Raw genomic sequence first — 14,380 nt, forward strand, 5'->3', positions numbered from 1 at the left:
TACGTAGATTATCTAAATGTAGCGCGTTTGCGCGAAATACCGAACTGGTTTAGTTATATTGTGTGTCCACCTTAATGATAACACGATATAAATAATTCAAGAAAGTGTGTAAAAGTAGTGCAAAAATGCGTATTTTAAAAATTAATCAATTTAGCTAATTTTTTACAGCAAAAGTGCGACGTTTTTGCGTCTCTGACTGGATAGAACAAAAGCTTTGCGAATCATCGTCCCTGTTTTACTCAAAAATTATAACGATTAGCTTTTTCTCCATGTAAATTGTTAAATTGAAAAGTAAACGTTGCGGCAACCGTCTAACGCGAATTGTAATATATCGTAGCTTATACAACGGAAGCCATCCGGAAGTCAAAGATTAGGAACAAGTACTATCTGTTTATATATACGATTAACCAGGTGGGAACTTAGATGGGAGTCATTCTTGCATGGCCGGTAGCCACCGCAAGCAGCGCATTTCACAAATAAACTCTTATATTTTAATGGGTAACTATATTGAAACTTGAAATACATTCGCCCCGAAGGCGTATATTACGCTAACGCCACCAGAGGCTAGTCGCCATCTCATAGCTTACGTGCTGCACCTGGGCACGTACTTGAGTTTTTTAGCGCCGGATAAAAAGCCCGCGACATGTAGAAACTGCCCGGATCCTAGGTCGTTTAACAAATCTATCATTCCCAGCCAATTGACAAAACAAACACGCGAACCACAAACCTCACTCGGTGCTGAACGACGTAGCGATTTCCCGAAAAGCTTCTGCAAAGGTTTTTCGGAATCTGACGGACATTTTTGCCGCAACTAAAAACGTTGCCCTTATGCAGGGAAAAATTGTAACATGTATGCAGTCGGTAGATGTTCTCCCTGTTTACTGAATAATTTAGAAGGTCGTTATTTTATCCCCTTATTTTTCAACTCTCATTATTCGATTATAGCTTTGAACCGGTTCAAAAAAATGCCCTGATACCGCTGCAATCTCATTTTTCATATCGCGGTGAACGTCCAGGAAAGAAACCTTCGTCTTATAATAGAACCACGCAAAATGTACATGTCTATCGAGAACAAAAACGAGCCAGAGGGAGATATTATTTCAAGGCTACACATTTGTATGCAAATTTGTCTAATATATGTAGTATTTGGTATAACAGCTTTACATAGAAGTACTCCTACATAAGAGTTAAGTTTTCAGCGTTATAGTAGAGGGTTACGCATTCAGATCTAATTTTGCTAGGAGCTTATGATAGAGCATTAAAGTAATAGAGGTGGTTATTTTATCGCTTGCCGCTGTGATTATCATTTTACAGTACCATCGCGAGACAATTACAGTAGAATTAGCGAAGCGTCCTCTCAGCGCTTAATAGGCCACCTTATTGTGGTTATGCACTGCGTTTTCAAATATCTTTCCTTTAGAAGATGTGTGTAAGGCGGCGTGAACAATTCAGAAAGGACATGCCTACGAAGATCGAACGGCAGGCAGCGGTACGGATTTCACCCTTTAGTAAGATAGCTTGTAAGTATGACAAGGTTTCTAATTTACAAAAAAAAAAAAAAGTAAGAGCAAAAGACATCAGTGACCAATATAAAGAATATAATACCTGCTTAAAATATTTGGCAGTTGAGATTCGGAGGGAGCCTTTACCGTGCTCTTGCAAACCGACTCCAAGATCAACTGGGGTGACGGCACGAATGCTACAAACGAAAAATGATTGTGTTTAACGAAAAACATATTCTTAGATCTATAATATACACGATAGTACATATACAATACGAAATACAATATAGCGTTCCCAGGAAGCGCGTAATTGTAGTGTTGGCCTTCTTAGTGTATGATTTATGTAGGGTCTTCATAGAGGATAAAGGGCGAAAAATCATTCCGTATACACATGATCAATAGTATTGTTTTTACAACATATTCAACGTTTTGGCCTAGTGAATGTATCGAAAATCCACATACTGTTTGTGTTAGGATTAGCGTTGAATTGCACAGTCATCGCCCTGCCTCGATACTAATGTCGTTTCAAGGGTCAGCTAAAGCCATACGGATTCGATAGAAAAAGTCTCTGTACAAAAAAACGTACGTCTGTATGTTTGAGCAGTAATGCGAAAGGTTTTGGCTTATTACTTATTATTTCAAGATGTAAAGTAACCAAATAAACCCCATGACTTGTCTACGGCAAGTTGTGGTACTGAGTTGTGGCTGTCTTTCCATTTACGATACCTAAACTATCTAAACTAACGCGTGATGACTCACCAGAGTCATCACGCGTCCAAATATATCCTAAGCGTTGCAAGCACCTTTTCATACGAAATCAACTTTAGCCGGATATCACACATAGCCTGTGTGCCAAAGTGTGTTATACTTGATTCAAATAAAGGATCCGCAATCCTGATTGGGATATTTGTGGCCATCTCCGAACTACAGTGTATAGTGCCAAAGTAGAAAGCAGGATCACATAAACATTTAGATGGGGGTAAATGAATATCGGACTGTTCAAAGCTATAGAGGGAATCTGTTATTATGACTTTTTTTTTGTGCCTCTAAATGGTAATTTTCGCTTAGATTTTTTTAAGATTCTACCAACCTTAGTAACATTTCCGTTTGGAGTTTCTTTCTAATGACTAGTCGACATATTTTGTTATGATGAGATGGCTCAGATTTGCCATGAATAAGCTGAATTGAGCCATGAAATGGGGCTCGCAGAAAATTGCGCTTAAACTACAACTAGGAGGCACAAAAAGAAACCCCATAGAATTCTTTAATGAAATATTCGCTCTACGGTTGTATAGCTATTAATGTCATTCATTGACTTCCACCTAAATATCTACGCGATTCCGTTTTTCGCTTTGGCATCGTATATTGCAGTTTGGACGCTTTACTCACTTTGACAAAATCCAAATTTGGCCGGCGGGAGAGCTTATCTAGAGTTAGAAGTCCGGCATGCCGAGACATAGACAATGTTCTTTTTTTTTCTTAACAGATAACTATAGAACACGTCTATTTCTGTAAAGCCATACATTGAATATAGCCCGAAATATATTGCGTTCCTGTCCTTAAGAATGCGCAATATTTATAGGGTCTTTGGGTGCTTGCTTTTTGTTGTGGTTGAATTGAGTCACTTAGCTAAACGTCAATACCACGTTTGTCAATGTAAGAAGTCTTTGAGATTTAAAGGCGTTTAGAGGCGCAATAACGTTTGATTTCAATATATCAATTCTAGATAGATGATTTTTTTAAAAAAAAAATCTATGATATAATATATTGTATTTATTCTTTAATCTTGTAACATCGTCGCTTAAAGTTAAGCCAACATCGTTTTATATGAATAAAGTGAGAGATTGTCCATTTTGTGGTACGTCATCCATAAAAAAGCCACAATAAAAAAGGTAATGAGTAAAAAAAAAACAACATTTCCACTTCTAATACATTAAATTGTTACATCGATCACTTGGCGATTAATCGAATAAAGGTCAAGATGAAAGTACTTATCAACCAACAGGCAACACAGACAAGATACATGTTGCCCGGCTGTTAACTTTGGTTCTACTCGTTAATAGAATCTGTCTCGATATCCAGAAAGCAAGCCAGTATGAATTCAACACAAATTTCCTGCCTATTCAATATCTTAACCATCTAACTAATAGTTCAGACAAGTTACAAAGCTCCAACTTATGTGTAGAGCAAAATGAGCTATTTTCCCAATCTGCTCAGTTTGCAGTCTCAACTATTAACTTCATTTGATAAACTGTCGTACGGGTACCCCGCGGTCAGACATGCACTCTAACAAGGATAACAGGTTTAGCTTCCTGCACACAGCTCGCACGTGGCCGATTCTTTTCACAGCAGGAAATAGAACTAGTTTGTCAGTAGAAACACAGGTGTCTTGTTACTGGACGCTACACAATGGCGCCCGATAACATAACGCTATTGAGGATGACCAGTGCGACAATTAATGGTGTAGGACAACGTCGAAATGGAAGTAAGCTAAAAATGACCTCTAGTTACAGATATAACACGTATCACTTAGCCGACCGATACATCGTGAACAATGTCCCGCGATACGGCAAAGAAGCATCGGAACACAAGCAATGAGCAATCAGTAAAACTCACGCACATAGATGCACAGATGTTTGTGGGTCCGACACAGACCAGCTGTAGCTCAGGTTTCGGAATAGCTTCAACCGTTACCATGAATTTGTTTGTTGAGCCGGCGGCTGTTGACAGGACCCTTCCTGGCAACTTCATATTACCTTACGTATGCGCCGGTTGTAGCAGAAATCATATAAGCCAGCTGAATCTCTAAAGAGCGTAAAGAGTTCTTCACAGGCTTTGCACTCAGCCCGACGGCAACGCTCAAACCATGTTTGCGAGAAGACCTTCTATCTTGAAATTTTTATCTAGATTAATGTAAACAAACATGAATAACGTTGCCGACTCGTTGGAAATGCTGCGTCCTGCTACTTCAATCCGTTTCGTGTAAGGAGTAGTTGGTAACATTGTTCATTGATAAAAACGCTATTTGTTATCCTTACTAGATAGATCGCACAGTTGCACGAGGTTTATTAGCCCTGACGGTTAACGACGACGCCTGCTAAACATACGGCTATCTTATTACATATGATAATATAACATTTGAAGAGAACATATAGATTTTTGTTTGTAATTGGTGGGTCGCTACTTATCAGAACAGATCATAAATGGCCTTTTTGAAATTCGAAAGCGAACACTTTCAGGACGTCATTCCTTTGAATGAGGAAATGAGGAAAACTTTTCATATCGCTAATACGAGTACGGGACGCGATTATCTTTGGATGAAGTTAAATGTTCATTAACTTCATAGTATTACATTAAATGGGATCTATCACTGAACAGAGCACCCAAAAAGGGGTATTCTTGGCACTGCTATATACAACACAAAGCTTTCTTAATTACGTGACCCTAATTTTGCAAGAACGTATCGATAGTTAGAGTCAGTTCTTATTTCAGAAGTATGTTTTACTCTTCAGGGACGCTGTGCTTACTTTTTGGTAAGGTTCAATGCCCAGAGCCGTAATTCCAATACGTGACGACCATGAAATCTGTATAAATGAATAAAAACATGTTTTTATAATCGAATAAAGACTAAAAATGCATACGAATGTTTGCCAATCTTAGCTATATGTGAAACAAGAGCATGATAGCTGACGTTTTCAATAATGTTCTTCATGTTCGATACCGTTCGTAAACCTGTTAAATTCAACAAACACATCAGATGCCATTTATTTTATTAAACCCAACACTGATATCTGCAAAAGAACATTTTTTCTACAAGAAACTATTAAATTAAACCAAACCCCTATTTTGATTCGTATTTCCTAGTTAGCCATTCATACTTCAGTTAACTGGAAAAGTAACAATTATTAGGTACTTTATTGGTTATGAATACAATAATCAACATCCAGTTATTTCATGATTTGAAGTCAGCAGCAGATGTTATGCCTCGCGTAACTTGAAAGTAAGTACAAAAAGACAACCATGGTTATTCTGGTTTATTTTGTTCATTTTCCAACCAGGTTTATTTTGTTCATTTTCTCGCCTTTTAAATGCCATTTTTAGAACGAGGCGCATCACTAGATAAGAAGCATTTTGCATTCGTTTATTCGAATGTAGTTAACGATTATGAAGTCATAAAACTAAGAGTATATTTTCTAAGGATCACGTTTATGATAATCAGAACTTACTGACAAGGCAAGTTTACCTTGCCCGTTTGCGACTCACGCCCGCGAACAGATTTTTCGGTGTTCAAAGGCTAGAACGAGGTCGGGATGTGGCTGCCTCGATCAATAGTGCTATCAAATAATGCATATATTTCATATATTTTTTATATCACTATACGGGATTATGTTAAAACTCTACGAACTATGCATCTAAAATATGAATACATATTAGGCTATGAACAGAGATTCGTTCCGAAAAAAGCGACAAAGTTAAGGGAACTATCATTAGACTGGTCGCCATACCATTGCTACAGCTACGCTCTAACCTAAAACTCCGGTTGAAAATTACTCGAGAAACAAAGTGCCACACCGTAGAATTCCACTTGTTTAGTAAAAAAGCTGCCTAAACCGTAACTCTTTTTGACCCTTCAGGTTGAAGGACGAGTACAGGTGTACTTGCCGTCAAGCTAGAAACTTAAAGTTAGCTAAATCTCGTGTCATTGTGCTCGCTGAAACCTGCCCGTCCTAGGAAACAGCGTCACGATGGCTGCAGATTGGCGGACGCTGAATTATCACAATACAGCACTAACGACCGCGAAAAGTGCGTGTGACAAAGGCTATTTGCCAAATGATAAACAGAGCTCGTTCTACCGTGAAGCCTTTCAAGTGATACAAATAGTTTTATCAAATTAAGTAGAAATGTTAGAAAGATGGATTGTGCAGAAGCGATGCAGGAGAAATGGCCGCCGCCACCTTGTAGCACTACTTGAACTCATTGAGCAAGTTATCCCAGTTTATTTGGTACACTTTGATATCCAATGGAAAAAACGATAGAACAACATGATACTTTGAAAGCCCGTAGCTTGAAATCTAGCAAGATAATTTTTGTTTTGAAAAATACCCAACGCCATATGTGCCACATTGGTTCGGACTAGACATCTTCGATTAATTGTTTACGTTGGCCGACAAACCGGTATATAAAAGCGGGTAGATTTGTACTTCGAGAGAACTTGATTTGATATATGCCGGGCGAAATAACTTATAAGCGATGGAGTGGCGGCTTGTCGAACTAAGTCGTCGATGCGTGCGAACCAACGTAAGATTCATTTGAGCATGAACTATATAGCAGCAGAGTTGTTTAGAAGATAATGGGAAACCAAAACAAGAACTTCTGGCACTAAATATACCTGATTTTTGTAAACAACGCTATTATAGAATGCGCAATACACATGTCACCTGTATGAGTCCTCGGCCGTTATTAAACGTGTTACGACAAGAGAAGACTGAACTGCGCGACCTGGACCATTTACGTCGATGCTGAAGCCGTTTAAAAATCGAAACTTACATTTCTAGACAGGACAAACCGAGAACATACCCTGTGCGTGAAGCAAAAGAAGTGGCTCTCCATCTGTATGCCGAGGAATACATAAACTTCGGGTGCCTCATGGATCCGACTACATCCAAATAAAGGAGCGCGTATTGGTGCATAATACCTTTTAGGGCAAAGTCGATAGATCATATTTGCATACTATCGTGGCCGGACATGCAAGATGAACACCTGTCACAAAAAATTCTGAAGGGTTAGACATGACCTACGATTCGAGAAGGCCATGCTGTGGGCTAGCTGCTATGAGATAGAATAAACTGAATTTCGTCCAACGAAATGAACGCCTATAAAACTCGAAAGCCAACTAAGAATAGTTGTCAGCCAAAAGATAACACGCATGATCATGAATTCATAATCTAATAGATACAATATATAATGAGTATTGGATATTTTCAGCCATAGCCTATCTAGCCCGAGTCGAACTATTACCGATTTTGTCTCCCGATGAATCAGCTGAAAATATATGTTTTTTTTTTAAAAAAAATTAAATATATATTTTAAAAATATAATAGCGTTTACAGACCACTGCGCTAAGTATAGATGCTATTTCCTAATAATATTCTGGCAGTAGTAACTTGCAAAAGCAGTGAACCAAGATCAGAGAACACTATTAAGCACACGCCATTCGATGAATGTTCGTGGGTAAATAATTATATTTTACCGAAACTATGTCAAAAACCAACACAAACTCAAGAAGAAGATACGAACGGACTTCAAGCAAATGTATTCCTAATCCATAGAGCAATCAAACGGGTCATAATAGTCGTTGATTGTCACACAATGATATCTTTAGCAAAGAGTTTACTTGACCGACGAAAGCCGACATATGCATCTACGTCCAGAATTAGCTCGTTGTTGTTTAACTACAATGGGCCTGCGGTAATACGCCGCGAAGCCGGCTAAATCACAGGAATATCTGTGTTTTTTTGCGCTAGTTTCTGCTTGCACCCCACTGCCCTCCCACCTCCCGGCCCTTCGCCTCCCTTTCACTATTTCGTTTCCTGCTTGCGAACTCTTCTCAAGCCCGCATTGGCACGCCGCTCGATTGAGTATCGTTCCAAACAGATCTTTTCTTTTGAAGTGGCATCTACGGCCGTATACGAGCCTCCGTCACAGTACGCACGCATGCATATGTGGTTATTTATTCATTCTAAGGCCGGGCATTGATGGTAAGGGATTGTTTAGCTCAAAGAATGTTTTGCGCTAGCCCCATGGGAGGTTCAGGAGGTCCTGTGGCATGAATACCTGCTGGTAACCCTACCCTAGTTCATAGGTTCAACCGTGGTCGGACGTTGCTTAGGAAAAACAAATTGCCATATGATAACCTAGAAATGCAACGGCACGAAAACGCTGGAAACAATTTGCGTGTCCCGAACATATATCGACCCAGTTTCTCGGGAAGGTTCAAGACTGGCGTAGCACAGTTCGTTCCTCAATCTTTTTGGCTGGTACTAATCATCACGACTCCTCAAGTTTTCTTTTTACTGGCACTATTATAACTATAGTGGTCCCCATGAACTGAAATAGTAGATGAATGTACAGATTCGACCATTTTTAACTAAACGTACGTAAAACAATTTTTTACTTATACGGTAGTGTCGTTAACAATTGTCTTCTTACGATACGTCAGCTATTCATTGTGTTCCTGGTTATCGATATACGACAGCAATAAAGGGCACCTATTGACTGAGCTATACGAATTTCCGTGTATTGAACACGGTAAGAGGCTTCATGCAACAGTCGACACAGCAGTGCTTCGAGCATAGAACATCCTTCGATAGAACATCCTGTTTCGTTCGAGCCATTTGATATGCCCACGTTACCGTATCGGGTGGTAAGCTCTTTCTCCAGACGGTGTCCAACGTTCGCCATTCATCAATGTGCAACATGGCCTCCAGTGCATGGATGCCTCCAATGTCAACTCGTCGTTGCGCGTATTCTAGCTGGGCGTATGTCGGAGCATCTGATTCGGTACTGGGCTAACATAGCCTTGTCTAGTGCATACGAGCAGAGCACGGCGTTTCCACTCATATATAAATCATTGCCAGATACGATGGCAACTAAGCTACATAATACCTTCGTGACCTGTTAGCAGGCTGACAGGAGACGCGAAAACGAAGAGAAATAGCCAGCCTTTCACTGCATTTTCACTGATGCTCACCTGAATATGCTACTTAATAACTGAATGATTGAACAACTTAGTGGATTGATTTTATAAACGAAATATCACCGTGGCATCATAACTAGGTTGTTGTGAAAATTGTCCAGGTGGAAGTCCTTCCATATATAGTCGAAAGGTACGCGAAACAATATGGGACAATCGATACGTCGGCTGTAGATCTAGTAAACTTCTAATGTAATGCGTATACATAATGAAGCCTCCTGACTGTATGATGCACGTTTCAAAACTTGTTTTTAATTCGAACTCTCAACGATTCTTGTAGTACACGTACGGAGTACGATTCAACCACTGAGTGGCAAGCTGTAGGCTGAAACGAAGAAGGTCTGAAGGCTTTGTTGGATAACGTCGGTCGGAAGGGGGTCAAATCGAAGAGCAGATCAGATCCGATAAAAGCCAATAGGCATATCGTTAGCAGAAAGGCCAAATACGAAAAAATAGAACTATAAAATCGAACTAAAACAGTGTCCTGTTTATGAATTTACGGATATTCAACAACTTCCTGAACGCTTTACAGAGCTGGTTTATTCATAGTTGGCCATTATGATTCTCGACAGTATGAAGCAGTCTATAGCGTAGCACTGCGAACACAAAGGTGGCATGCCTTATGGGAAGGAAAAATTAGCTACTAAATCACACCTGATATTACCAACTAACCGCCTTCAATTATGTGCCAATAAATTCAATCAAAGTTCATTAGCATCTTCGCAGCTAAATGTGACATAATACTGAGTAAATTATAACGATTACGACGATTATAACTATACGACTATATATAACTATACTATATATATATATATAACAGTATATTAGACAGAATTGGGTAACTGCCAACGAGATATCTATGATTTGTAAATGTTATGTATTCCATGAGATTTAAGGTAAATGTTCGTTCGAGAGTGACACGAAAACAGCCCCACGAAGGCCACGATACGTTTTCTAAATGAACTGTCGTGCAGTGGTAGGCAAAGTCTAACACAGGTTTGTGCGTAAAAGAGTTCAATAGAAGTCAACTTGATGATTTTCTTTAGATGTGGAGAAATCGCTAACTCAAATTTTACATCTCTAAAATATGTCAAAATAGTTTTTTTGCTAAATAGCGTTTATCACTTTGACATAAAACGATATTCTTTGTTCATCTACAGTGTATTCACTTGTATCACACGTGATATATCGCAACAGAGATAAGACATCTCCAAATTCAAAGCCTGTGGCCTTAATAGGATTTCAGTCGTCATGGTTATGAAGGTAAATAAAGGTCATATCCACTGCCTGGTCGAATTCAACGATGTCACTACAGTGATAAAGGTCACGCTTTTAAGGGCGAAACAGCCCTATCGCAGCCGAACTGCCCGAACAAGTTATGGGTTAGAACATGTCGATGGGGGCTTCTGTGTGACTTGTTGCGTACGGTGTTCCTGCCTATGACAACGCCTTCTCGAAACGTCCAGCGTTCGAGAACATCAATGCATCCCCGTTGCGCTGGTAGTAGAGTTTACTGGAAGCAAAATGACTTAACAATCACACGAAACGTCCCTACGGCAAGCAACGTGAACCGGCATAATTCGCAGCTACATTAAACGACCGGCCTTTATTGAAAGATAGATAGCCTTGCCCTGTCAGTATATTTGTCAATAATCTACGTATGTATACTTCGAAAACACATAAACGTAGTCTGCCTGTGGATTTGGCATGTCCGGCAAGACAGTTCGATTTGTCGCGTCCAAATAGGAACCTTGGTGTGTAATGGATTGGTAAGTGGTAAGGACACAGGAACGTTGGGTTCCAGAGTAAATAGTGATGTGTATTCGGTTTTGATAATCTTGAATACAGAAAGTACGTACTAATCCTCAGATATAGGCCCTCGACTCTTGATGTCACACATTTTAGCAGTACCGATTTTTTCCGAAGATTTTTAATAGGTCTTGGCTGCAAATCAAAGTACAGCGTTCCCAAAGAATCTGTCCCAAAGCTTTACAAAATTCTGAAATGTACATGAAATCGGCTTCTCTGTGTTCCATTGATCTGAATCAATATTTGCCAAACTGAAAGTGCGATAAACAGCCGTTAATTTCTAGTTCTCCGCTCAACTTCCGGTGCAATTTATATACATGCGAAAACAGGGATGGTCGTACATACACAACATGTATTGCTAGAACAAAAAATAAGCCAACGAATCTCCACACAAAGAAAGTTGGCCAATTTGCATGTCTTTGTAATTCGTCGAATTGAAGACGATGTAGTAAAATAAATTCCGTGGCGAAGTTTGCCACGACCCAGAAATGTCAACGACGCCCAAATATTGTTCCACCTTCGAGGCTATTTAGTTAAGTACGCATCCAACTTAGGACAAGCAGAAGGATAGAACAGGGCAAAATGCCGTGACTGACTACTCTTGGATTCGTAATTCTCATGGAAATTGCTTGACGTATTCTATCGTTAGGACGAACGTCACGAAAACGGTATATCGACATAACGCGAGGAGCCAAATGTTGCAGTGCTCCGCGTTCCTGGCGTTGCCATCTTCTGAAACTTCGTGTTGTTGGAAATGGCTGTTTTTGCTCCCAGCCGCAATCCATGAATAATAAGACGGCCAGTAAACATCAGTAATTTTTAAAAATAAGACAACAACAAACTGGCGAATTTACGGTTGTGACATAGTCTTATGTCAGCTCAGGATAGGGCGTAGGAAAACTGACTGCGATGTGTTCCAGAAAAGGAAATCAATTTTTAACGAAGCTGACTAAGACGCTTTTGTGAAATATACTTGTTTTGTAGCCGTTCCGTGAGTTCATGTCGAACCAAAACTGTATTAAATCTAAGTCTATATTTACTATCAATTCGCAACTCTCTAATAGTGGCTGGAACTATATATTTACTCATTGAGTATACGGACAGCATTTTTGTTGGTAGACTTACTGGTGTAGAAAAAACCATGCCAATTACTGGCAGGTAAGTTCAAGGTATTCAAAGACAGATTCACCGAGCTGCAAAATAGGGGCAAGTTTTTCAATTTGTTAGTTCTTGCGAAAACTCTGTGGAAGGTTGTAGCTATCGGGTCACTTTCGTTGGGCCTTTAAGAGTTGCTGCATGTAACAACAGAGACTATTCTCATTGGTTACTTTCTAAAATTACCCTGACGGGTTTCCTCATGCTTGGATCATAAATGATGCATAGAATGGCCTCAGTGCCTTCATTTATCATCTTAAGACGTGGATGGGGCTCTAGCTGTGCTGCACGTCGGTTGTAGTATTAGCTTACCCTGTCTTGTTTTCAAGTAACGCATCTTTTAGGTGGTGATGGGACACCTTTCGTTGAGCCTAACGCCTAGTCGGGGTTACATGTTAAACGCTCTAATAGTTTTCTAAACGACTGAGATAGATTGCGATATTATTATGTCTCTCTTAATATCACTTCTAACTCCATCTTCTAGGCCACTCATTGCTGAGTCTTGGCAGTGTTCTGAAAACAAGATTACGGCAACGGCGTTTGGGAATTCGGAGTTGGCAATTCGATCGTTTCTTATGGGCAGATAAACACATTTCACTCCAGTAGAATACCGTCGATGTACGCTAATATGCTTAAGCATATCCAGGTTTTCATCATCAATCAAAGCAACCAACTTATCTTCAGCAGTGATAGAATCAGTTTGTAGCTTCAGCGTGCTGAGGATTAATGGTTAACATTTATTCTTAATAATGTCAACATTATTTCGCGCACTCGCGTACTACTTACTCTATTAGTTAAATCTTAAAAGCTGGGTTTCTGCTAGGCTACCAACGACTTGGGCTTGAGGCCAGAAAAAATTTCAAATTTACTTCTATCCGAGTGGCCATAAGGCGATAGACAATAGCCGCCGTTACTGCTTTTCGCTAATGAGGCCTGAAAGGGTCTTAACTGAGGTAGAGTTCTTAGACTATCTAACTTTAAGCCACTGCCAGATAAGAAATTCGGATAACGGTAGTTGTTTTTTCTATTTATTTAGAGACATTAATGAGATATAGAACGCTGTACCGTTGGTTTAGATATGCATTACATTAGATATTACATGGCGCCTATTATACCACCAAAAAGATGCCGCAGATATGTTATTAAGAATAGCATAGATTAATTATATGTAGGTTACGGGGATCTCATAATGACTGAGCAAGTCTAATTGAACTTTGTAAAGTCTTCATAACTGATATTTTTCAACAAAGTAAAAATATCGATAAAAATTGATAATAATAAACTAATAGCTTAAACATTTTTTTGTTTCAGTTCGACTGTTTTAGGAAAAGCTAATCTTTCTGCTTTAGCTCAGACACCGCAGCTAATTGTTAGCCCTGTTTGGTGACGATATGATATATATCCAAGCTGAGTTGCAAAAAGAAAGGTCGCTTGAGGTATTGTACGTTACCTATTCTTTAAATGTTCGACATTTTAACTTACTTTTGGTCATAGCTCGGCGTTTGTTACAACTATTACAAAGTGGTTGTCTAAGTTTCGAGATGAAGATCTTTGCGTGATAGATAGTCCATAGTCTGGGCGTGCCAAAACGTTTTAACTTGCAAAACTTGAGACGAAAACAACTCAGCCAGCAGCTCCCGATCGAATTAGATTTAGAAGTTGCAACATCCGTACTCAGTTGCGAGACCGTGGGAAATCGTCTGTTAATAGAGCTGGTATATTTTCTGTCATGCAACCCAGCCCACTGCTTACGTAGATCAACCGAGGACCTATTGACAGGTAGTTGAAGAGATAAGTGACTCTCATTTGTGCCTATTGTATGTAGAAGTCACATAAGAACGAGTGACAAGTATAAAATTCAGTTTTCTCTACGAGAACCACAACGACCCGGCCAGTGTTACTGATATCAACGAATTAAGAACGAATGCTAAGCGAAACATGCTATACTAAGCGAGAAGCAAGCGGTCGACTTACCGAATTTCCTCATTCGATGGGTGTTTCCTCGCCATATAGCGAGAGATGTTCTATACGTAACATCAAATATGCTAATATGAGCCCTAGATGTCATCACGCCAGTTTGGCATAATTAAGGCGGCAAATAATGATATATACTATACACACCGAGCAAAGATTACCTCGCGTGCTCGTGCAATGCACACTT

At 39.5% G+C, this 14,380-nt stretch overlaps 1 protein-coding gene across 2 annotated transcripts in view; it reads right to left on the bottom strand.

Annotated features, from left to right (window-relative positions):
- Nucleotides 1-14,380, bottom strand: part of LOC111249512 (uncharacterized) — a 202,180-nt gene that overhangs the window by 106,148 nt on the left and 81,652 nt on the right. For both annotated transcript variants that reach the window (XR_015319249.1, XM_086977600.1), the window contains one exon: nucleotides 1,606-1,699. Coding sequence is in view for 1 of the 2 variants with exons in the window: in XM_086977600.1 (XP_086833726.1) it covers nucleotides 1,606-1,699 (94 nt within the window). In the remaining variant the exon portion in view is untranslated. The remainder of the gene's footprint in view (nucleotides 1-1,605; nucleotides 1,700-14,380) is intronic.

This window comes from Varroa destructor, unplaced genomic scaffold, assembly GCF_002443255.2.
Source record: "Varroa destructor unplaced genomic scaffold, Vdes_3.0 BEIS01000001.1, whole genome shotgun sequence".
NCBI lineage: Eukaryota > Metazoa > Arthropoda > Arachnida > Mesostigmata > Varroidae > Varroa > Varroa destructor.